The sequence below is a fragment of the Lolium perenne genome, chromosome 2, assembly GCF_019359855.2.
Source record: "Lolium perenne isolate Kyuss_39 chromosome 2, Kyuss_2.0, whole genome shotgun sequence".
Lineage (NCBI taxonomy): Eukaryota > Viridiplantae > Streptophyta > Magnoliopsida > Poales > Poaceae > Lolium > Lolium perenne.
In genome coordinates, this window is record NC_067245.2 from 49,375,197 (window position 1) to 49,401,963 (window position 26,767).

Sequence of the window (26,767 nt, forward strand, 5' to 3'; positions counted from 1 at the left end):
GAGGGAAACATGGTTATATGCATCTTAATAATATTAAGTTTCCCCTCTTTATGTCGAGAATCTTGAAGTTGCGCTTGTGTTGCCTTTCTATGCTTGTTGCATTATGCTTACATGACTTGTTTATTTACAAGATACCTTCTCATAGGAAGTGGGTTATGCTTAAATTTGTTTCATACTTGATTTTTGATGCTCTCTTTACTTCAACTCTCATCCTTATGTGTGCATCATTAAAATTACTGAGCTCATCTTAACGGCTATAAAGAAAGCACTTCTTGGGAGATAACCCATGTTTTTATTTTGCTACTGTTTTGTTGTGTCTTCGAAGTTGTTACTACTGTAGCAGCCTCTCCTTATATTTATTTTATTGCATTGTTGTGCCAAGTAAAGTCTTTGATAGTAAGGTTGATACTAGATTTGGATTACTGCGCAGAAACAGATTTCTTGTTGTCACGAATTTGAGTAGGCCTCTCTGTAGGTAACTCAGAAAAATCTGCGAAAATTCATGAGTGATCCTCAGATATGTACGCAACTTTCAGTAAATTTGAGCTTTTTCATCTGAGCAAGTTAAGTGCCTCGAAAAAATTCGTCTTTACGGACTGTTCTGTTTTGACAGATTCTGCCTTTTATTTCACATTGCCCCCTTTACTGTGTTTGAGTGGATTTCTTTGCTCCATTAAATTTCCGTAACCTTGGGTAATGTCCAGAAGTGTGGGGAATGATTGTGTCCTCTCTGAACATGTGAGTTTTTGATTATGCACTAACCCTCTAATGAGATTGTTTTGAGTTTGGTGTGGAGGAAGTTTTCAAGGATCAAGAGAGGAGGATGATACAATATGATCAAGAAGAGTGAAAAGTCTAAGCTTGGGGATGCCCCCGTTGTTCATACCTGCATATTTCAAGAAGACTCAAGCATCTAAGCTTGGGGATGCCCAAGGCATCTCCTTCTTTATCGACAACTTATCAGGTCACCTCTAGTGAAACTATATTTTTATTCGGTCACATCTTATGTGCTTTACTTGGAGCGTCTGTGTGTTTTATTTTCGTTTTGTTATTTTCATTCTCTGAATAAATTCGGATCCTAGCAATCCATGTGTGGGAGAGAGACACGCTCCGCTTTTTCATATTGAACACTGGTGTTCTTAGTTTTACTTTTAGTGTTCATGGCGAAAGTTGAAAGCCGTTTCATTGCTATTTGGTTGGAAACAGAAAATGCTTCATGTGGTAATTGGTATATTTCTTGAATAACTTGATACTTGGCAATTGTTTTGAGCTCTCAAATAGATCATGTTTAAGCTCTTGCATCATGTATTTTGCACCTATTAATGAAGAACTACCGTAGAGCTTGTTAAAATTTGGTTTGCATGATTGGTCTCTCTAAAGTCTAGATATTTTCTGGTGAAGTGTTTGAACAACAAGGAAGACAGTGTAGAGTCTTATAATGCTTGCAATATGTTCTTATGTAAGTTTTGCTGTACCGGTTCATACTTGTGTTTGCTTCAAACAACCTTGCTAGCCAAAGCCTTGTACTGAGAGGGAATACTTCTCGTGCATCCAAATCCATGAGCCAAAACCTATGCCATTTGTGTCCACCATACCTACCTACTATGTGGTATTTTTATGCCATTCCAAAGTAAATTGCTTGAGTGCTACCTTTAAAATTTCATTCTTTGTCTTTGCAATATATAGCTCATGGGAAAATAGCTTAAAAACTATTGTGGTAAAGAATATATAGCTTATGTATCTTATTTCTTATAAGTTGCTTGTTGAGCGGTAACCATGTTTCTGGGGACGCCATCAACTATTACACCTTTGTTGAATATCATGTGAGTTGCTATGCATGTTCGTCTTGTCTGAAGTAAGGGTGATTTATCATGATCAAATGGTTTGAGTATGCATATTGTTAGAGAAGAACATTGGGCCGCCAACCAAAGTCATGTATCATGGTGGAAGTTTCAGTTTGGACATTAATCCTCAATCTCTTATAAGAATATTATATGTTGTTGAATGCTTATGCATTAAAGTGGAGTCCATTATCTGTTTTCTATGTTGTCCCGGTATGGATGTCCTTAGTTGAGATCTATCAAAAACGAGAAATCAAATGCGATCTATCTCCTTGGACCTTTGTACATGCGGCATAGAGGTACCCCTTTGTGACACTTGGTTGAACATATGTTATGCAATGATAATCCATGTAAATCCAAGCTAATTAGGACAAGGTGCGAGCACTATTGGTATTCTATGCATGAGGCTTGCAACTTATAGGATGTCTTATGCATAACACATATGAATTATTACTACCGTTGACAAAATTGTTTCTATGTTTTCAAAATAAAAGCTCTAGCACAAAAATAGCAATCCATGCTTCCCTCTGCGAAGGACCTTTCTTTTACTTTATGTTGAGTCAGTTTACCTACTTCTTTTAGCAAACACTTGTGTCAACTGTGTGCATTGATTCCTACATACTTGCTTATTTGCATTCATCATATTACTTTGTGTTGACAATTATCCATGAGATATACATGTTGAAGTTGGAAGCAACTGCTGAAACTTATATCTTCCTTTGTGTTGCTTCAAAACTTTCTATTAAGAATCTATTGCTTTATGAGTTAACTCCTATGCAAGTCTTATTGATGCTTGTCTTGAAAGTACTATTCATGAAAAGTCTTTGCTATATGATTCAGTTGTTTAGCCATTGTCTTTACCATTGCTTCGAATCACTTCATTCATCTCATATGCTTTACAATAGTATGATCAAGATTATGTAAGTAGCATGTCACTTCAGAAATTATCCTTGTTATCGTTTACCTACTCGAGGGCGAGTAGGAACTAAGCTTGGGGATGCTTGATACATCTCAAACGTATCTATAATTTCTGATGTTCCATGCTAGTTTTATGACAATACCTACATGTTTTGCTCACACTTTATAATGATTTTATGCATTTCCTAGAACTAACCTACTAACAAGATGCTGAAGTGCCAGTTCCTGTTTTCTGCTGTTTTTGGTTCCAGAAAGGTTGTTCGGGCAATATTCTCGGAATTGGACGAAACAAAAGCCCAAGGCCTTATTTTCCCCGAAATGTTCCAGAACACCGAAGGAGAGCCGGAGGGGGGCCAAGGGGGACCCACACCATAGAGGGGCGTGGGTCCCACCCTGGCCGCGCCGCCATGTGGTGAGGGAGCCCTGTTGCCCCTCCGACTCCACCTCATCGCCTATAAAACCCCTCGTGACCTAAAAACCCGACACCAATTGACGAAACTCCAGAAAGACTCCAGGGACGCCGCCGCCATCGCGAAACTCCGTTTCGGGGGACAGAAGTCTTTGTTTCGGCACGTCGCCGGGACGGGGAATTGCCCCCGGAGTCATCTGCATCGACACCACTGCCATCTTCATCGCCGTTGCTGACTCCCATGATGAGGAGGGAGTAGTTCTCCCCCGAGGCTGAGGGCTCTACCGGTAGCTATGTGGTTCATCTCTCTCTCCCATGGTGTGATCTTTATGTGATCATGAGCTTTGTATCACTATTAATCTATGTGCTACTCTAGTGCTGTTATTAAAGTAGTCTATTCCTCCTCCATGATGTAACGTTGACAGTGTGTGCATCATGAAGTACTTGGCGTAGGTTATGATTGTAATGTCTTGTAGATTATGAAGTTAACTATTACTATGATAGTATTGTTGCGATCTATTCCCCCTTTCATAGCTATTGTTGACAGTGTGTATGCTATGTTAGTACTCGGTCTAAATTGCAACGGTCTATTATGCACTCTAAAGGTTACTTTAATATGAACTCCGGACGTTGTGGAGCTTGTTTACTCCGGCTTGAGGTGTGCTTTTGTAGCCCTACACAATGAATGGTGTTTTATATCCAACAAGAGAGTGTAGAAAGTAGCTTTTATTTATTCAGTTATGTGATCAATGTTGAGAGTGTCCACTAGTGAAAGTATGATCCCTAGGCCTTGTTTCTAAGCATTGAAACACTGTTTCCAACAAGTTCTGCTACATGTTCGCTTGCTGCCATTTTTATTTCAGATTGCAATTACTACATATAATCATCCATATTACTTGTATTTCACTATCTCTTCGCCGAACTAGTGCACCTATACATCTGACAAGTGTATTAGGTGTGTTGGGGATACAAGAGACTTCTTGTATCTTAATTGCAGGGTTGCTTGAGAGGGATATCTTTGACCTCTACCTCCCTGAGTTCGATAAACCTTGGGTGATTCACTTAAGGGAAACTTGCTGCTGTTCTACAAACCTCTGCTCTTGGAGGCCCAACACTGTCTACATGAATAGAAGAGTGCGTAGACATCACGAAGCTGATCTTCTGGTGTTGTCTTGGTGGTGTCAGTGTTGCAGTTTCAAGTTATGGATCTCTCTAGCGGGGCCTTTCTTTTTGTAATTCTTTTCTCTTTTTTTTGGCTGTGTGCATCCTTATGCCATTAGGGTATGATGTTGTTGCAGAGGCTGGGTGTAATTGGTATCTCCACGATATTAATATATCCTCCTTATCGAAAAAGTTGTGCTTCTCCTTACCACATTCAAATATGGTGACCTTATCATCACATAATGGCACACAAGAGCACAAAGACGTTCATAAGCACAACACACAGTTATATACACATGGAACATAGACTTAGTAGCTAATCCTAATGTAAGAGTGGTAAGACACCTAATTAAACCTGGGGGCAGACAACCTAGGTCCAAAAGCAATGCTTAATAGCCTCTAGATGCCAACATTACATGCACATATGCACAAAAGCAATTGTTTTACAACCTCCTGAGGCCAGCACAACAACTAACAACTTCACAGAAGCAGAGACAGGGAACAAGCAGAGAACCTTAATAACAAGGATCATCATAAGGGCCCTCACGATGCTTCCCGCAACAGAAGATGCTGGAGCGGGAACTCTCCTTCCTGAAGACGTCGACCTAGAAACCTTCGTCCTTAGGGGTGAAGACGATCGTGTCGTCGACGCGGAGGCCTGCCCTGGCGGCGAACTCGCTCCATGACTTGATGAAGCCGACGCGCTCGACCCTCCACTGGATTTGCACCCTCCACTCGCAACGTTGGCCCATGTACAAGGCCACTTTCACCGGCGGGTCATTGTTCTTCAGCTTGTACTTGCTAATCAGGAGGTGCTCCATGTAGAGCGGCACAACGAGGGAAGTAAGGTCGTGGTTCTCCAGATGCACGAAGAACACCGACAACCGCTGCCTGGGACTGTGCCCCAGGCCAGCAGGACGGCCGGCATGAACCCTTGGCGTGGTGAACTTCCGATGGGCTTCCATGAACCCTTCATTGGGGTCACCAAGCTGCACCCGGAATGCTATGTCCCGTGCCTCTCCTATGGGCCCTTCCGGGAAGGTTTCGAGGAAGAGCCAGTTCTGTAGATGCAATGAGTATGAAAAGAGTTAGCGATGCTTGTATTGGTGAGCTCCAATGGCAATGACAAGATCAAGTCCATCATGGCCATGACAAGCTCAAGATCATCAAGGCAATGACAATCACAATATCATCATGGCCATGCCAATGTCAAGCTCTATCATGGCCATGACAATGTCAAAATCATCATGGACATGAGAATCACAAGATCATCATGGCCATGACAATGTCAAGCTCCATCATGGCCATGAAAATGTCAAGTCCATCATGATCTTGAGTTTGTCCATCATGGCAATGTCAAGCTCAAGATCACCCTACTCATCATTGACATGGTTATGGCAAACATGCAATGCTTATGACTAACATGCATCGCACATTGACATCAATCCTATCTATTTTGACATCAATCAGTTCTACATTGACATCAATCACATCTACATTGCCATCAATCCGATCTACATTCACATCAATCAGATGAGGATGGGATAGAGACTGCTGACAATGGGGTGGAGAGCAAGCGGGCCCGTCGGAGGAGGAGGCCGCGCACCGGCGCCGGCGCCGGCATGTGGTGTAGGAGGTCGCACCCCAAATCCCGGAGGAGGAGGAGGCGGAGCTAGAGCAGTGTTCTGATTGCATGGCGTTGGAGCAGCGGTCGGAAAGCGGGGCACTGATGGAGCATAAGACTGCCGACGCGCACGGGGTTGGCCGAAGGGCGGCGACGCAACCGGCGGTGCACCATTGGGAGCAGCGGACTCGGCTGACCCCATGGCATCGGCGCGTGCATCGGGGTGGACGTGAACCCCGGAGGGGGCTCCATCTCCCTCCTGGAGCCTGGTGCACATGTCGCCATTGCCGCCGCCCTCGTCGGCGGAAACCTTAGACAGGGCTGAAAAACCCGCATCGCGGGATCCGCCGAAGGAATCCCGGCGGCCTATAGAACGGCGACGGGCAGCGCTGATACGTCTCAAACGTATCTATAATTTCTTATGTTCCATGCTAGTTTTATGACAATACTCACATGTTTTATATACACTTTATATCATTTATACGCATTTTCCGGCACTAACCTATTAACGAGATGTCGAGGTGCCAGTTCCTGTTTTCTGCTGTTTTTGGTTTCAGAAATCCTACACAGAAAATATTCTCGGAATCGGACGAAACGAAAGCCCAGGGTCTTATTTTTCCACGGAGCTTCCAGAAGACCATAGAGGATACGAAGTGGGGCCACGAGGCGCCGACACCACAAGGCGGCGCGGCCAAGGAGGGCCTCGCGCCGCCCTATGGTGTGAGGCCCCCGTGCCTCCTCCGACTCTGCCCTTCCGCCTACTTATACTCTCCGTCGCGAAAACCCTATTACCAAGAGCCACGATACGAGAAAAGTTCCAGAGGCGCCGCCGCCAATCCCATCTCGGGGGATTCAGGAGATCGCCTCCGGCACCCTGCCGGAGAGGGGAATCATCACCCGGAGGACTCTACATCACCATGATCGCCTCCGGACTGATGTGTGAGTAGTTCATCCTTGGACTATGGGTCCATAGCAGTAGCTAGATGGTTGTCTTCTCCTCATTGTGCTATCAAGTTAGATCTTGTGAGCTGCCTATCATGATCAAGATCATCTATTTGTAATGCTACATGTTGTGTTTGTTGGGATCCGATGAATATGGAATACTATGTCAAGTTGATTATCAATCTATCATATATGTGTTGTTTATGATCTTGCATGCTCTCCGTTGCTAGTAGAGGCTCTGGCCAAGTTGATACTTGTAACTCCAAGAGGGAGTATTTATGCTCGATAGTGGGTTCATGCCTCCATTGAATCTGGGATAGTGACAGAAAGTTCTAAGGTTGTGGATGTGCTGTTGCCACTAGGGATAAAACATCAATGCTTTGTCTAAGGATATTTGTGTTGATTACATTACGCACCATACTTAATGCAAATGTCCGTTGTTTGCAACTTAATACTGGAAGGGGTGCGGATGCTAACTCGAAGGGCCGAAGGTGGACTTTTTAGGCATAGATGCATGCTAGATAGCGGTCTATGTAATTTGTCGTAATGCCCTAAGTAAATCTCATATTAGTCATCATGATATGTATGTGCATTGTTATGCCCTCTCTATTTGTCAATTGCCCAACTGTAATTTTTTCACCCAACATGCTATTTCTTATTGGAGAGACAGCACTAGTAAACTGTGGACCCCGGTCCATTCTTTTACATCGGAATACAATCTACTGCAATCATTGTTCTCTGCTGTTCATTGCAAACAAACATCATTCTCTACACCATACGTTTAATCCTTTGTTTACAGCAAGACGGTGAGATTGACAACCTCACTGTTAAGTTGGGGCAAAGTATTTTGATTGTGTTGTGCAGGTTCCACGTTGGCGCCGGAATCCCTGATGTTGCGCCGCACTACACTTCTCCACCAACAACCTTCATGTGGCCTTCATCTCCTACTGGTTCGATAACCTTGGTTTCTTACTGAGGGAAAACTTGCTGCTGTACGCATGATTTCTTATGTTCCATGCTACTTTATTGATGATACTTACATGTTTTATACATACTTTATGTCATATTTATGCATTTTCCGGCACTAACCTATTAACAAGATGCCGAAGAGCCAGTTGCTGTTTTCTGCTGTTTTTGGTTTCAGAAATCCTAGTAAGGAAATATTCTCGGAATTGGATGAAATCAACGCCCAGGATCTTATTTTTCCACGAAGCTTCCAGAACACCGGGGGAGATACGAAGTGGGACGACGAGGTGGCCACACAACAGGGCGGCGTGGCCCACCCCTTGGCCGCGCGGCCCTGGCGTGTGGGGCCCTCGTGGCGCCCCCTGACCTACCCTTCCGCCTACTTAAGCCTTCGTCGAGAATAACTCCAGTACCGAGAGCCACGATACGGAAATCCTTCCAGAGACGCCGCCGCCAATCCCATCTCGGGGGATTCAGGAGATCGCCTCCGGCACCCTGCCGAAGAGGGGAATCATCTCCCGGAGGACTCTTCACCGCCATGGTCGCCTCCGGAGTGATGAGTGAGTAGCTCACCCCTGGACTATGGGTCCATAGCAGTAGCTAGATGGTCATCTTCTCCTAATTGTGCTATCATTGTTGGATCTTGTGAGCTGCCTAACATGATCAAGATCATCTATCTGTAATGCTACATGTTGCGTTTGTTGGGATCCGACGAATAATGAATACTATGCTATGTTGATTATCAATCTACCATCTATGTGTTGTTTATGATCTTGCATGCTCTCTGTTGCTAGTAGAGGCTCTGGCCAAGTTTTTGCTTGTAACTCCAAGAGGGAGTATTTATGCTCGATAGTGGGTTCATGTCTCCATTAAATCTGGGGGAGTGACAGAAACCTCTAAGGTTGTGGATGTGCTGTTGCCACTAGGGATAAACCATCAATGCTATGTCTAAGGATATATTTATTGATTACATTACGCACCATACTTAATGCAATTGTCTATTGTTTGCAACTTAATACTGGAGGGGGTTCGGATAATAACCTGAAGGTGGACTTTTTAGGCATAGATGCATGCTGGATAGCGGTCTATGTACTTTGTCGTAATGCCCAATTAAATCTCACAATACTCATCATAACATGTATGTGCATGGTCATGCCCTCTTTATTTTTCAATTGCCCAACTGTAATTTGTTCACCCAACATGCTTATTCTTATCGGAGAGACACCACTAGTGAACTGTGGACCCCGGTCCATTCTTTTACATCGAATACAATCTACTGCAATACTCGTTCTACTGTTCTCTGCAAACATCATCATCCACACTATACATCTAATCCTTTGTTACAGCAAGCCGGTGAGATTGACAACCTCACTGTTACGTTGGGACAAAGTACTTTGGTTGTGTTGTGCAGGTTCCACGTTGGCGCCGGAATCCCTGGTGTTGCGCCGCACTACACTCCGCCGCCATCAACCTTCAACGTGCTTCTTGGCTCCTACTGGTTCGATAAACCTTGGTTTCTTACTGAGGGAAAACTTGCCGCTGTACGCATCACACCTTCCTCTTGGGGTTCCCAACGGGCACGTCGACTGCGTGCTAGCATCAAGACTTTTTTCTGGCGCCGTTGCCGGGGAGATCAAGACACGCTGCAAGGGGAGTCTCCACCTCCAATCTCTTTACTTTGTTTTTGTCTAGCTTTATTTTATTTAGTACTTTGTTTGCTGCATTATATCAAAATACAAAAAAATTAGTTGCTAGCTTTACTTTATTTACCGTCTTGTTTGCATTCTCCATATTAAAAACACAAAAAAATTAGTTACTTGCATTTACTTTATCTAGTTTGCTTTATTTACTATTGCTAAAATGGGTACTCCTGAAAATACTAAGTTGTGTGACTTCACAACCACAAATAATAATGATTTCTTATGCACACCTATTGCTCCACCTGCTACTACAGCAGAAATCTTTGAAATTAAACCTGCTTTACTGAATCTTGTTATGAGAGAGCAATTTTCTGGTGTTAGTTCTGATGATGCTGCTGCCCATCTTAATAATTTTGTTGAACTATGTGAAATGCAAAAGTATAAGGATGTAGATGGTGACATTATAAAGTTGAAATTGTTTCCTTTCTCATTAAGAGGAAGAGCTAAAGATTGGTTGCTATCTCTGCCTAAGAATAGTATTGATTCATGGACTAAATGTAAGGATGCTTTTATTGGTAGATATTATCCTCCTGCTAAAATTATATCTTTGAGAAGTAGCATAATGAATTTTAAACAATTGGATACTGAGCATGTTGCACAAGCATGGGAAAGAATGAAATCTTTGGTTAAAAATTGCCCAACCCATGGACTGACTACTTGGATGATCATCCAAACCTTTTATGCAGGACTGAATTTTTCTTCGCGAAACCTATTGGATTCAGCTGCTGGAGGTACCTTTATGTCCATCAGTCTAGGCGACACAACAAAGCTTCTTGATAATATGATGATTAATTACTCTGAATGGCACACGGAAAGAGCTCCACAAGGTAAGAAGGTAAATTATGTCGAAGAAACCTCTTCCTTGAGTGATAAGATTGATGCTATTATGTCTATGCTTGTGAATGGTAGGACTAATGTTGATCCTAATAATGTTCCGTTAGCTTCATTGGTTGCTCAAGAAGAACATGTTTATGTGAATTTCATTAAAAATAGTAATTACAATAACTCTATGCCATATCCTGCTAATGGTAACTCTTATGGTAGATATGTTTCACCTAATGAGGAAAAGATGTTAGAAATTGAAAGGTCTACCAAGAGCTTTATGCAATCACAATATGAGCAAAATAAATTGTTTACTAAAACTATGAATGAACAATCTACCTTGTTGAAAAATATAGGAAATCAACTTGAAAATCTGAATATGGAGATCTCTGGGTTGCAAACTAAACTTGCAAATGCTGAAAACCGAATCTCATACATGTCTGCGTCACAATCTTCTTTAATTAATAAAATGGCTGCTAAACCTGAGGATATTGATAATAAAATTGTTACTACAGCAAATGCCATCCAAGTTAGAATTAATGAGAATATAAGATTGATGGCCGAATTGCGTGCTAGGTGGGAAAAAGAAGAAAATGCTAAAGAAGATGATATAGCTAAAGTTTGGACTATTACCACCACTAGTAATGCTAATGCTCCACATGTTGCTACACCTCCTACTATCAATGGTAAAATAATTGGTGTTGGCAATGTTTCCACTTCTAATGCAAAGCGTGAAAAACTGTCTGAAACTGCTAAAACTGCTGAAACTGCCTGTGATAAAACTGCTGAAATTTTTTCCAACATTGAGGATAATGATCCCATGGCTTTAGATTATAAAGGTTTAGATTTTGATGATTGTCACATCTCTGAAGTTATAAAGTTCTTACAAAAACTTGCTAAGAGTCCTAATGCTAGTGTTATAAATTTGGCCTTTACGGAACATATTACAAATGCTCTCATAAAAGTTAGAGAAGAGAAATTAGAACGCGAAGCTTCTATTCCTAGGAAGTTAGAGGATGGTTGGGAGCCCATCATTAAGATGAAGGTCAATGACTTTGATTGTAATGCTTTATGTGATCTTGGTGCAAGTATTTCCGTTATGCCAAGGAAAATCTATAATATGCTTGACTTGCCACCATTGAAAAATTGTTATTTGGATGTTAATCTTGCTGATAATTCTACAAAGAAACCTTTGGGGAGAGTTGATAATGTTCGCATTACGGTTAACAATGACCTTGTCCCCGTTGATTTTGTTGTCTTGGATATTGAATGCAATGCATCTTGTCCCATTATATTGGGAAGACCTTTTCTTCGAACTGTTGGTGCTATTATTGATATGAAGGAAGGCAATATTAAATATCAATTTCCTCTCAAGAAAGGTATGGAACACTTCCCTAGAAAGAGAATGAAGTTACCTTTTGATTCTATCATTATAACAAATTATGATGTTGATGCTTCATCTCTTGATAATACTTGATACACACTTTCTGCGCCTAGCTGAAAGGCGTTAAAGAAAAGCGCTTATGGGAGACAACCCATGATTTTACTACTGCACTTTTGTTTTATATTTGAGTCTTGGAAGTTGTTACTACTGTAACAACCTCTCCTTATCTTAATTTTGTTGCATTGTTGTGCCAAGTAAAGTCTTTGATAGGTAAGGTTCATACTAGATTTGGATTACTGCGCAAAAACAGATTTCTTGCTGTCACGAATCTGGGCTGAATTCTCTGTAGGTAACTCAGAAAATTCTGCCAATTTACGTGAGTGATCCTCAGATATGTACGCAACTTTCATTCGATTTGAGAATTTTCATTTGAGCAAGTCTGGTGCCTCTTAGAAATTCGTCTTTACGGACTGTTCTGTTTTGACAGATTCTGCCTTTTATTTCGCATTGCCTGTTTTGCTATGCTTGATGGATTTTTCTATTCCATTAACTTTCAGTAGATTTGTGCAATGTCCAGAAGTGTTAAGAATGATTATGTCACCTCTGAACATGTGAATTTTGATTATTCACTAACACTCTAATGAGTTGTTTTAAGTTTGGTGTGGAGGAAGTTTTCAAGGATCAAGAGAGGAGGATGATACAATATGATCAAGGAGAGTGAAAGCTCTAAGCTTGGGGATGCCCCGGTGGTTCACCCCTGCATATTTCAAGAAGACTTAAGCGTCTAAGCTTGGGGATGCCCAAGGCATCCCCTTCTTCATCGACAACATTATCAGGTTCCTCTAGTGAAACTATATTTTTATTCCATCACATCTTATGTGCTTTGCTTGGAGCATCTGTTTGCTTTTGTTTTTGTTTTGTTTGAATAAAGTTGGATCCTAGCATTCATTGTGTGGGAGAGAGACACGCTCCGCTGTTGCATATGGACAAATATGTCCTTAGGCTTTACTCATAATGTTCATGGCGAAGGCTGAAACTACTTCGTTTAATTGTTATATGGTTGGAAACGGGAAATGCTACATGTGGTAATTGGTAGAATGTCTTGAATAATGTGATACTTGGCAATTTTTGTGCTCATGTTTAAGCTCTTTCATCATATACTTTGCACCTATTAATGAAGAAATACATAGAGCTTGCTAAAATTTGGTTTGCATAATTGGTCTCTCTAAAGTCTAGATATTTTCTGGTAAGGGTCGAACAACAAGGAAGACGGTGCAGAGTCTTATAATACTTACAATATGTCTTTTATGTGAGTTTTACTGTACCGGTTCATACTTGTGTTTGTTTCAAATAACCTTGCTAGCCTAAACCTTGTATCGAGAGGGAATACTTCTCATGCATCCCAAATCCTTGAGCCAAACACTATGCCACTTGTGTCCACCATACCTACCTACTACATGGTATTTCTCCGCCATTCCAAAGTAAATTGCTTGAGTGCTACCTTTAAAATTTCCATTCTCTATCTTTGCAATATATAGCTCATGGGACAAATAGCCTAAAAACTATTGTGGTATTGAATATGTACTTATGCATTTTATCTCTTATAAGTTGCTTGTTGAGCGATAACCATGTTCCTGGGGACGCCATCAACTACTCTTTGTTGAATATCATGTGAGTTGCTATGCATGTTCGTCTTGTCTGAAGTAAGGGCGATTTACCATGAGTTGAATGGTTTGAGCATGCATATTGTTAGAGAAGAACATTGGGACGCTAACTAAAGCCATGATCCATGGTGGAAGTTTCAGTTTTGGACAAATATCCTCAATCTCTTATGAGAATATTAATTGTTGTTGAATGCTTATGCATTAAAGAAGAGTCCATTATCTGTTGTCTATGTTGTCCCGGTATGGATGTCTAAGTTGAGAATAATCAAAAGCGAGAAATCCAATGCGAGCTTTCTCCTTAGACCTTTGTACAGGCGGCATAGAGGTACCCCTTTGTGATACTTGGTTAAAACATATGTATTGCGGTGATAATCCAGGTAATCCGAGCTAATTAGGACAAGGTGCGGGCACTATTAGTATACTATGCATGAGGCTTGCAACTTGTAGGATATAATTTACATGATACATATGCTTTATTACTACCGTTGACAAAATTGTTTCTTGTTTTCAAAATCAAAGCTCTAGCACAAACATAGCAATCAATGCTTCCCTCGTCAAAGGGCCTTTCTTTTACTTTTATGTTGAGTCAGTTCACCTATTTCTCTCCATCTCAAGAAGCAAACACTTGTGTGAACTGTACATTGATTCCTACATACTTGCATATTGCACTTATTATATTACTTTATATTGACAATATCCATGAGATATACTTGTTATAAGTTGAAAGCAACCGCTGAAACTTAATCTTCCATTGTGTTGCTTCAATACCTCTACTATGAATTTATTGCTTTATGAGTTAACTCTTATGCAAGACTTATTGATGCTTGTCTTGAAAGTACTATTCATGAAAAGTCTTTGCTATATGATTCAGTTGTTTACTCATTATCTTTACCATTGCCTTGGATCGCTGCATTCATTACATGTGCTTACAATAGTATGATCAAGATTATGATGGCATGTCACTTCAGAAATTATCTTTGTTATCGTTTACCTACTCGGGACGAGTAGGAACTAAGCTTGGGGATGCTGATACGTCTCCAACGTATCGATAATTTCTTATGTTCCATGCTACTTTATTGATGATACTTACATGTTTTATACATACTTTATGTCATATTTATGCATTTTCCGGCACTAACCTATTAACAAGATGCCGAAGTTTTCCGAAACCAAAAACAGCAGAAAACAGGAACTGGCACTTCGGCATCTCGTCAATAGGTTAGTTCCGGAAAATGCATAAATATGACATAAAGTGTGAACAAAACATGTAGGTATTGTCATAAAACAAGCATGGAACATCAGAAATTATAGATACGTTTGAGACGTATCAGCATCCCCAAGCTTAGTTCCTACTCGTCCTCGAGTAGGTAAACGATAAAAGAATAATTTCTGAAGTGACATGCTACCAGCATAATCTCGATCATACTATTGTAAAGCATATGAGATGAATGCAGCGATTCAAAGCAATGGTAAATACAATGATTAAACAACTGAATCATATAGCAAATACTTTTCATGAATAGTACTTTCAAGACAAGCATCATTAAGTCTTGCATAAGAGTTAACTCATAAAGCAATAGATTCAAAGTAAAGGCATTGAAGCAACACAAAGGAAGATTAAGTTTCAGCGGTTGCTTTCAACTTGTAACCTGTATATCTCATGGATAGTTGTCAATACAGAGTAATATGATGAATGCAAATATGCAAGTATGTATGAATCAATGCACAGTTAACACAAGTGTTTGCTTCTAAGATGGAGAGAAGTGGGTAAACTGACTCAACATGAAAGTAGAAGAATGGCCCTTCAAAGAGGGAAGCATGGATTGCTATATTTATGCTAGAGCTTTTATTTTGAAAATAAGAAACAATTTTGTCAATGGTAGTAATAAAGCATATGTATTATGTATAAGATATCCTACAAGTTGCAAGCCTCATGCATAGTATACCAATAGTGCCCGCACCTTGTCCTAATTAGCTCGGATTTACATAGATTATCATCGCAATACATATGTTTTAACCAAGTATCACAAAGGGGTACCTCTATGCTGCCTGTACAAAGGTCTAAGGAGAAAGCTCGCATTGGATTTCTCGCTTTTGATTATTCACAACTTAGACATCCATACCGGGACAACATAGACAACAGATAATGGAATCCTCTTTAATGCATAAGCATTCAACAACAAATAATATTCTCATAAGAGATTGAGGATTGTTGTCCAAAACTGAAACTTCCACCATGGATCATGGCTTTAGTTAGCGGCCCAATGTTCTTCTCTAACAATATGCATGCTCAAACCATTCAACTCATGATAAATCACCCTTACTTCAGACAAGACGAACATGCATAGCAACTCACATGATATTCAACAAAGGGTAGTTGATGGCGTCCCCAGGAACATGGTTATCGCACAACAAGCAACTTAATAAGAAATAAGATACATAAGTACATATTCAATACCACAATAGTTTTTAGGCTATTTGTCCCATGAGCTATATATTGCAAAGACAAAGGATAGAAATTTAAAGGTAGCACTCAAGCAATTTACTTTGGAATGGCAGAGAAATACCATGTAGTAGGTCGGTATGGTGGACACAAATGGCATAGTTTTTGGCTCAAGGTTTTTGGATGCCTGAGAAGTAATCCCTCTCAATACAAGGCTTAGGCTAGCAAGGTTACTTGAAGCAAACACAAGTATGAACCGGTACAACAAAACTCACATAAAAACATATTGCAAGCATTATAAGACTCTACACTGTCTTCCTTGTTGTTCAAACCCTTACTAGAAAATATCTAGACCTTAGAGAGACCAATCATGCAAACCAAATTTTAGCAAGCTCTATGTATTTCTTCACTAATAGGTGAAAAGTATATGATGCAAGAGCCTAAACATGATCTATTTGAGCACAACAATTGCCAAGTATCAAGTTATTCAAGACATCATACCAATTACAACATGTAGCATTTTCTGTTTCCAACCATATAACAATTAACGAAGCAGTTTCAACCTTCGCCATGAACATTAAAAGTAAAGCTAAGAACACTAGTGTTCATATGAAAAAGCGGAGCGTGTCTCTCTCCCACACAAGCATGAATTTATTCAAACAAAACAAAAATAAAAACAAACAGGCGCTCCAAGTAAAGCGCATAAGATGTGACAGAATAAAAATATAGTTTCAGTAGAAGAAACCTTATAAATTGTTGATGAAGAAGGGGATGCCTTGGGCATCCCCAAGCTTAGACGCTTGAGTCTTCTTGAAATATGCAGGGATGAACCACGGGGGCATCCCCAAGCTTAGACTTTTCACTCTTCTTGATCATATATCCTCCTCCTCTCTTGACCCTTGAAAACTTCCTCCACACCAAACTCAAAACAAACTCATTAGAGGTTAGTGCATAATCAAAAATTCACATATTCAGAGGTGACACAATCATTCTTAATACTTCTGGACGTTGCACAAAGCTTCTGAAAGTTAATGGAACAAAGGAATCCATCCAACACAGCAAAAGAGGCAATGTGAAATAAAAGGCAGAATCTGTCAAAACAGAACAGTCCGTAAAGACGAATGTTTTATAGGCACTGAACTTGCTCAGATGAAAATGCTCAAATTGAATGAAAGTTGCGTACATATCTGAGGATCACACACAAAAATTGGCAGATTTTTCTGAGTTACCTACAGAGAACCCTGCCAAAATTTGTGATAGACAGAAATCTGTTTCTGCGCAGTAATCCAAATCTAGTATGAACCTTGCTATCAAAGACTTTACTTGGCACAACAAAACAATAAAAAAAGATAAGGAGAGGTTGCTACAGTTGTAACAACTTCCAAGACACAAATATAAAACAAAATTACTGTAGTAAAATAGAAACATGGGTTATCTCCCAAGAAGTGCTTTCTTTATAGCCATTAAGATGAGCTCAGTGATTTCAATGATGCACTCCCAAGAAATAAGAGTTGAAGCAAAAAGAGAGCATCAAAAAGCAAATTCAAAACACATTTAAGCCTAACCCACTTCATATGAAAAGGAATCTTGTAAATAAACAAGTCAATGAAGAACAAAGTGAGTAGCATAGGAAGGCAAAACAAGTGTAACTTCAAAAATTTCAGCATATAGAGAGGTGTTTTAGTAACATGAAAACTTCTACAACCATATTTTCCTCTCTCAAAATAATGTCCAGTGGCATCATGAACAAACTCAACAATATAACTATCAAGTAAAGCATTCTTATCATGAGTCTCATGCATAAAATTATTACTCTCCACATAAGCATAATCAATTTTATTAGTTGTAGTGGGAGCAAATTCAACCAAGTAGCTATCATTATTATTCTCATCAAGTGTAGGAGGCATAGTATAATCATAATAAAATTTACTCTCCATAGTAGGTGGCACCAAAAGACCACTGTCATTATAATCATCATAAATAGGAGGCAAAGTATCATCAAAGAAAATTTTCTCCTCAATGCTTGGGGGACTAAAAATATCATGCTCGTCAAAACCAGCTTCCCCAAGCTTAGAACTTTCCATATCATTAGCAACAATGGTGTTCAAAGCGTTCATACTAATATCATTGCTACTAGCATGCAAATAAGATTTCATAGGTTTTTTAATTTTCGCAGCAAACAATCCATGTCTTAACTCAGGAAATAGATTAAAAAGCTCATAGTTGCTTTCCATTATGCCAAACTAGTGATAAACAAGAAACAAAAAGATGCAATTGCAGGATCTAAAGGAAATAGCTTCGAGCACTTACAACGGTGACAGAAAATAACTTAGTTACCTGGGACCGGAGTGTGAGTGCCTTTTACCTTTCCTCCCCAGCAACGGCGCCAGAAAATAGCTTGATGTCTACTCACGCTTCTTTTCCTGTAGACAGTGTTGGGCCTCCAAGAGCAGAGGTTTGTAGAACAGCAGCAAATTTTCCCTTAAGTGGATCACCCAAGGTTTATCGAACTCAGGGGGGAAGAGGTCAAAGATATCCCTCTCAAGCAACCCTGCAATCACGATACAAGAAGTCTCTTGTGTCCCCAACACACCTAATACACTTGTCAGATGTATAGGTGCACTAGTTCGGCGAAGAGATAGTGAAATACAGGTGGTATGGATGTATATGAGCGGTAATAACGGTCTGAAATAAATATGGCAGCGAGTAAACATGCAGTAGAACAGTAAATAAACGGAGACCTCCCCGACAATGGCACCAGCAAATAGCTTGCTGGCGTGCAGTTGACGTGGGAGATAGGAATCTTTGTGGTGTAACTTTTATATTCGGAAATAAGGCCTAGGGATCATACTTTCACTAGTGGACACTCTCAACATTGATCACATAATAAAACCACTCTACACTCTCTTGTTGGATGATGAACACCATTAATTTTGTAGGGCTACAAGAGCACCTCAATGCCGGAGTTAACAAGCTCCACAACATTCGATGTTCATATTCAAATAACCTTAGAGTGCATGATAGACCAACGCAATTATACCGAGTACTAACATAGCATGCACACCGTCACCGACAGACTATGAAAGGAGGAATAGATCACATCAATACTATCATAGTAATAGTTAACTTCATAATCTACAAGAGATCAAAATCATAAACTACGCCAAATAGTACATGATGCACACACTGTCACCATTACATCATGCAGGAGGAATAGAGTACTTTAATAACATCACTAGAGTAGCACATAGATTAATAGTGATACAAAGCTCATCATATGAATCTCAATCATGTAAGGCAGCTCATGAGATCATTGTATTGAAGTACATGGGAGAGAGATTAACCACATAGCTACCGGTACAGCCCTTAGCCTCGAGGGAGAACTACTCCCTCCTCATGGGAGACAACAGCGGTGATGAAGATGGCGGTGGTGTCGATGGAGATGCCTTCCGGGGGCACTTCCCCGTCCCGGCGGCGTGCCGGAACAGAGACTTCTGTCCCCCAGATATTGGCTTCGCGATGGCGGCGGCTCTGGAAGGTTTTCTCGTACTGTGGCTTATTCGTCCGAAGTTTTTAGGTCAGGAAGGCTTTTATAGGCGGAGAGTCGGAGTCGGAGGGCTGACGAGGCAGCCAGACAACAGGGGGGCGCGCCCCCTTGGGCCGCGCCGCCCAACGTGTGGGGACCCCAGGGCTCCCCTCTGGTCCCTCTTCGGTGTTCTGGAAGATTCATGGAATTATAAGATACTGGGCGTTGATTTCGTCCAATTCCGAGAATATTTCGTTACTAGGATTTCTGAAACCAAAAACAGCAGAAAACAGGAACTGGCACTTCGGCATCTCGTCAATAGGTTAGTTCCGGAAAATGCATAAATATGACATAAAGTGTGAACAAAACATGTAGGTATTGTCATAAAACAAGCATGGAACATCAGAAATTATAGATACGTTTGAGACGTATCATTCACCCAACATGCTATTTCTTATTGGAGAGACACCACTAGTGAACTGTGGACCCCGGTCCATTCTTTTACATCTGAATACAATCTACTGCAATCATTGTTCTCTGCTGTTCATTGCAAACAAACATCATTCTCTACACCATACGTTTAATCCTTTGTTTACAGCGAGCCGGTGAGATTGACAACCCCACTGTTAAGTTGGGGCAAACTATTTTGATTGTGTTGTGCAGGTTCCACGTTGGCGCCGAAATCCCTGGTGTTGCGCCGCACTACACTCCTCCACCAACAACCTTCACGTGGCCTTCATCTTCTACTGGTTCGATAACCTTGGTTTCTTACTGAGGGAAAACCTGCTGCTGTATGCATCACACCTTCCTCTTGGGGTTCCCAACGGACGTGTGCTTCACGCGTTATCAAGCGCGTTCCCATGCCGACGGGCCTGGTCGCGACCGGCGACGGGCGATTCAACACCGGTACTCAACCGGCATCGATCTGCGCCGCCGAATCGCGACCGCCGGCCTCGTACTACTGGATGATACACAATAGGGATTCGTTTGACCTCGTCACCGTCGGGCGGATGGCGGGATCCGTCGGCGCTTAGGCGGAAGGAGGCAGAGGAGGCAGAGGAGGCGAGGAGGCCATGGGAGGCGGTTGATTGGACAACCTCGTGTGTCAGTGCGAGAGTTGAATGAATATGGTTTAATGGAGAGAGAGTTGAATGGAAAGAGACAAGAGAGAACCGGTGACTGGAAGTGGGGAGTGAGGGTCAAGACAACGCGGTGTCTCCTGCGCGCCACACGTGCAACCGTTGCACTAGGGCATGCAAAATTGGACAACAACGCGACATAACCGCTGGAAACTGCCTATTCGGACGCTCCTCTATGCCTGTTCGGAGGGTGCTTTGAGAATTAGTTAGATCACAACGCGGAGAGTCGGAGACCTTTCAGGCAACCAAACAAGCCGAAATGTGCTGGTCCGATGCGAGTCAAGGAGCGCCGACCTACCAAACGCCCCATAGTGACGCAACGTGACTAGTCTGTTCGTCTTCTGGGTTCCTCCGGTATTCCCACTATTTTTTAGAGGCGACCTCGCCGAAGAGGAAATCTTACCGAGCAGACCCTACTCCTACTCTCTATCTCTCTTACTACTATAAACGAAACGTCAGTGCGGCACAGGCGCACGCACAGCCACAAGCCCAACCCAACCGTGCGAAGGGGGGAGAGAAGTGGAGGAGGCAAAAACCCTCCATCCGCCACCGACCACTGCTCTCGCCGGCGACTGATCTCAGAAGGTGAGAATCTTCGCACCCCTACTTCTACTTGCTACGCTCAAAGGATTGTATGCTGGGTGCTGTTTTCCGTGGCGTCGATCGATGGATAGATGCAGCCGCTGCCGTTTGCCTTGCTTTTCTTCTCCGCGCGCGTTCCTTACTGCAGTGCATGTTGTCTCTTGGTCCTGCTTGGTGACAATCCAGCGGATGCTGCTCTTCTCCGTTCAGTTCCATCCAGATCCGGCCGTGGGGGTTACAATTTTTCGACGGAGAGGACTGAGTTGTGGTTTCCTTAGTTCGGTGATTTTCTCTAGATGTTAGTTCAAAGATTTGGTACAGTGTTAGTTTTCTTCTGTTCTCTTTGTAGTTAGGTTCGGTTCTTGCAGATCCATGCGCTATTGCACTTTGATCTTGTAAGCCCAAACCAACCGTGCGAAAGGGGGGAGAAGTGGAGGAGGCAAAAAACCCTCCCTCCGCCACCGACCATTGCTCTCGCCGGCGACTGATCTCAGAAGGTGAGAATCTTCGCACCCCTACTTCTACTTGCTACGCTCAAAGGTTTGTATGCTGGGTGCTGTGTTCCGTGGCGTCGATCGATGGATTGATGCAGTCGCTGCCGTTTGCCTTGCTTTTCCCCTCCGAGCGCGTTCCTTACTGCAGTGCATGTTGTCTCTTGGTCCTGCTTGGTGACAATCCAGCGGATGCTGCTCTTCGCCGTTCAGTTCCATCCAGATCCGGCCGTGTGAGTTACATTTTTTCGACGGACAGGACTGAGTTGTGGTTTCCTTAGTTCGGAGATTTTCTCTAGATGTTGGTTCAAAGATTTGGTACAGCGTTAGTTTTGTTCTGTTCTCTTGGTAGTTAGGTTCGGTTCTTGCAGATCCATGCCCTATTGCACTTTGATCTGGCGGGTGTGGCATTTCGTCATGAAATGCACCCTTTATTTGTGAATTTTATGCGCTCAGATCCTTATGCGCATCATGGTTAGGGCAAAATTGTTGGAAACGGTCACTGTTCTTGTGTGTGCAATGGTTGTTAGTTTGCTCACCTGTGCCACCTTTCTTTTTGCGGGTTTTATGTCATGTGGACAGATCGTGAAACATGCATTCATGGATTTGCTTTTAATTGGCCTTGCGATTTAATCTTTTTCTTGCCATACATGCCAGTTTAGCTAATATGTTTTGGTAGTTGGTACCCTGATTTGGGAAATGAATGTGGTTACTTTTTCTTTGGGGGGAAATCGGCAGGTACCATGCCTCTATAGTAAAGAGAAAATGGTAAAATCTGTCAAATCATGAATTTAGCACAAAAACAGCAAGCCATAGTAATGATTCACAGCTTTTTCTCTTTGCTTCTTTTGCAAGCCATACTTTTTCTCTTTGCTTCTTTTGCATAGCTACATTCTGTTCATTACTGGGTTTTTTTTTTCTATCTTAGTTTTCATCCGATATTCTGTTATTAAATAGCACAGTAAGGAAAGTTTGTGATAGGGAGTTTGGTGAAATGAGGTAAATTGTTTTTGCATATTTTTTTGCTTTTGAGAAACTTTGTTATCTGAGTGCTTTCTGTACTGATAATGCAGAAGGACAAACATATCGCTCTATTATTTCACATGTTAGAGCAGGAAATGAATGCCAACAAACTGATGCATAGCAAACTGGAAGCAATGAAACCTATCCAACCTGAAGATTTTGAATCAATGAAGAAAATTATTGAACGACAGAGAGAGGATCTAGAAACCATGGAATCATTAATTGAGGATCTCACTAGAGCCAATGATGAGCTGCAGCTTGCTCGGAATGAACTCTTTACCAAGGAAGGGAATGCTGAGAAGCTTCAATTAGAAATAAAACAGCTGAATACCAACCTGGAAGCAATGAAACATATCCAATGGGATGAAGGATCTGAATCAATGAAGAAAATTATTGAACGACAGAGGGAGGATATAGAAGCCATGGAGTCATTGAGTCAGGTTCTCACTATCAAGGAAGGGATAGCTAATGCTGAATTGCAGCTTGCTCGGGATGAACTCATTAGCAAGGAAGTGAATGCTGAGAAGCTTGAGTCAGAAATAAAACAGCTGCATAGCAAACTGGAAGCAGTGGAACACATCCAGGCTGACCACAAGGAGGAACTAGAAAGAATGGAGTTATTATCCGGGTCTCTTATTACCAAGGAAAGGAAGGCCAATGATGAGTTGCAGCTTGCTCGGAAGGCACTAATATATGTAAGTTACCTCATTGATTGATCACCCGTCTGTCCATGAGATTGTATTGTGCTGCTGTTGATGGTTTAACATAACAGTTGAACTTCATTCTCCTTACATGTTGCATGTTCTACAGGGCATGCTGGATCGTACAAGTAATCGAGCAAATATAAATGTCAAGAGGATGGGCGAGCTTGACCTGAAATCACTTGAAAATGCTTGCAAGCAGAGTTTGTCAAAACATGATAAGCTTCATGTTGCATTACTCTGTTCAAAATTGCAGGATGAGATAGAAAACCCAGGATGGTACCCTTTTGAAATCATCGAGGTTGACGGAAATGCAATGGTATAGATCTTTTTACTGTTGCTACTACATAATTGGGTTTCTCTATTATCTTGTAATCGTGTGTTGTTAGGTTCAGATTAGACTTTCTGCTTTGCAAATATTTCCATAGTACATTACTTCTTAATAAATTGCACATTTGCATAGTTTAATTTATTCCAGTAAATTTAACTAATTAATCTAAGCGGAAAACATAGCAGAGAATGATCTTTATTTCATGTTATACTGCAAATGTTCAATTTGCAGATGCATTTTTACAATGATTTTTCTAACAGCTCTGTTTAGTTTAAAGTATAACAGTAAAGCATGCATAGCTTAGGTAGTTCCCTTTTGTACAATAGTTAATTGTTCAACGGATGCTTGATAAACTGTATACATCCATTTAGACATATATGTGTCATCAGTATTCAGCAGTACCAGGTTCCCTAAAACATGGCATGACTTCCGGAAAGTAATAATTTATGGTGTCACAGGAGTTTGGTTTCTTTCTTCACTCCTTGTACTTGTGGAGTCTTGTGCTAATGCATAGATTATTGTGCTACTTCTAAGAGGAATTCAGTTTTGTTAGTGCTAGTGCTAGCTGCTCTCGGTTGGAATGTACATAACTTTATTAAATAATATGGATTTGCTCTCCATTTGTTTGTCATTTTTCTCTGATATGGTCACTTTATACTATTTAAAATAAAAAAAAATCTATACTGGCTCAGAGTTATGTGGGTAAGTCAACTGTTTAAACACTGACATTTCTTGGTCAGTTAATTCTTGCTTAGCTGATTAAAAAATGTCTTAACTTTTCATAATACTGTTACTTCCATGTAAATGCTAGGCTAATTGGTATATCATTGGAGTCTTTTAGTATTTATCGCTTATACTTTGTGTTCATGAAATTCAGGTTTTGAACCTGTTAATAATTTGTTTGACATGGAAATTCAGGTTTTGCCTAACTAACGGTGTGTGATATGGTGCAGGAAGTTCTGTGTGAGGATGATGAGAAGCTTCGAGCTTTGAAAGAAGAACACGGGGAGGAAGTCTATGCCCTGGTAACAAAAGCTCTGCGTGAACTTAATGAGCATAATCCCAGTGGTCGCTATCCTGTACCTGAGCTGTGGAACCGCAAGGAGAACCGGAAGGCAACTACGAAAGAAGCCGTCGAATACATCATGAAGAAGTGGCCAAAGGGCAAGCTCAAGCGGAAGCGTGACTGGAGAGGCTTGAAGTAGATAACTGGACATGTTGCAATGAAGATCCTGGAAGTACTTAATTAAACATGTTATTTTGGCCCGAACGCGTTAGATTCCTGTGACTCGTAATAATGAGATGGCATCTGGTGGACTTATAAGTTACAGCTATGTTTAGTTGCAGGAGTGTTGTAGAACTCGTATGAATGCTTCTTAGTTATCATTGGTAGCCGGGTTTTCCCAGGTTGACAGTAAATTATCAATCGATGGCTTGAGTCAGTGGCGTACGCAGCTGGGTGGCTGGGTGGGCCGTGGCCCACCCTTATTTTTTGGAAAACCATTAATATTTAGTTATTTGGGTAAATTTTTATCACACATGGGCAGGAAAAATAAAAAATTATGGGGTGTGCCCACCCTACAGATTTCTTGTGCGTCCGCCACTAGCTTGAGTAACCTGCATTTGCATTGGTCTTAGATTAGTTTCCGAACGTTAAAGTTGCCATGCATAACAATTGTTGTGGTGTTTAGTAGGGCATTACCCTTTGCTGGTATTGCTGGCTTTCTACACATCTCCAGGTATTCGGATGCCAAAAGTGGTTAAGCTAGAGGTCCATATCCGTTAGCGGATGGCAATGTGCACCCAACAGGCAATCGCAAAAAAATCACAGGAGGTGCAAAAAAATAAATCTTAAATCTTATATATTACTTATATCTTATATATATTTTAATAATTCGAGACTTCCCATAAGACTCTACGTTAGTTCTCGCAGGAAGACAAATTGAGCCTTACGATCATCTTGAATCCAGACACGTTGGATCCCTGCGGTTGCGGTTGCCCGTCCTCCAATCTCAACAATGTACATCTCCACATTTTACGTGTGCACATAAAGTTTCGAGAAAACCAATATTTTTAAATAAGATTAAAACATAAGATTAAATTGTTGTTGTCGGATTCTTTTCTTTAGTTGCAATTGCTTCACGGACGCTGAGATCAGAGCTATCCATCTACAAGAATTGCCAATTCAGTGACCTTGTCATTTGAGAGTAATACTTTTCCGAGTAACGGAGGAGAGCACTCTTTTTTAATTAGAGAATTTCCAACGGCATTCCCGACTAAAAGCCCCCATCCTTACTAGTAGTGGAGCATTGGAGGCGATCGTGTGTGCCTCTTCTTGAAGCGATGGCGTGGCGACGCATGGCTCCAGTTTGTCATGATGGGGCAATAGTGAGATCATGGTAGTGGTGGTGTGAAAAGACTACGCAACACGTAGGGAAGATGATTCAACAACAATAGAGGTAACTTTGGCAGATGAGGGTATGGAGGTGGTGGTAACTATCGCGGTTTAGGAAGATATGGATATGGTGGTATGAAGGTTTTTTTCCCAATTCCCACCTCTTCGGCCCCTGCCTCTCTCTCCTCCATCTCTTTCTCAAGAGACCCTAACCCTCCCGGGTCATCCCCGCTCGGGTGACTCCGGAGGCGGCCGCCTTCTCTCACCCCGCCTCCCTCTCAACACCCCCAGCCAGGCCGCTGCCGTTGCCGGCGCTGGCGGCGGTGGCGGCGCCCATCCCACCAAACGGTGGAGGGCAGTGGAGGAGGCGCGTTCCGCCAGCGCATCCGGGCAGGGAGGTGCTGCGACGGGCGAGCTTGGCGCGGCGGATGTGGAGGCGAGGCGACGGGGAGCGGGATGCTGGCGGTGGGCGGCGTGGTGGCGAGCTGGCTGCGGTGTGGGTCCGATCTGGGCCCGATTTGGGCCTAGAGGTGACAAGGTATCAACTTTTCAATGCCTACGGATTGTAGACTAGGGTTTTAGTAGGAAGTAGAGAGCAAGTAGATCTCGAGGGTTCAGCCGGAAAAGTACTCGACTGCTAGAAAACTAGGGTTATGTTGACAATAAAATCGACCGCTCTTTCTCCTTTGACTCCCCCTTATATAG

General features: G+C 41.8%; 1 protein-coding gene across 1 annotated transcript; it reads left to right on the forward strand.

The window, feature by feature from the left end:
• The first annotated feature begins 22,689 nt into the window (after positions 1 to 22,689).
• LOC127329925 (factor of DNA methylation 5-like) lies at positions 22,690 to 25,086 on the forward strand. Its single transcript, XM_051356327.2, has 3 exons — positions 22,690 to 23,330; positions 23,446 to 23,655; positions 24,621 to 25,086. The coding sequence occupies exons 1-3, from the start codon at positions 22,716 to 22,718 to the stop codon at positions 24,870 to 24,872; spliced, it is 1,077 nt and encodes a 358-aa protein (XP_051212287.1). The 5' UTR covers positions 22,690 to 22,715; the 3' UTR covers positions 24,873 to 25,086.
• Positions 25,087 to 26,767: the final 1,681 nt, after the last annotated feature.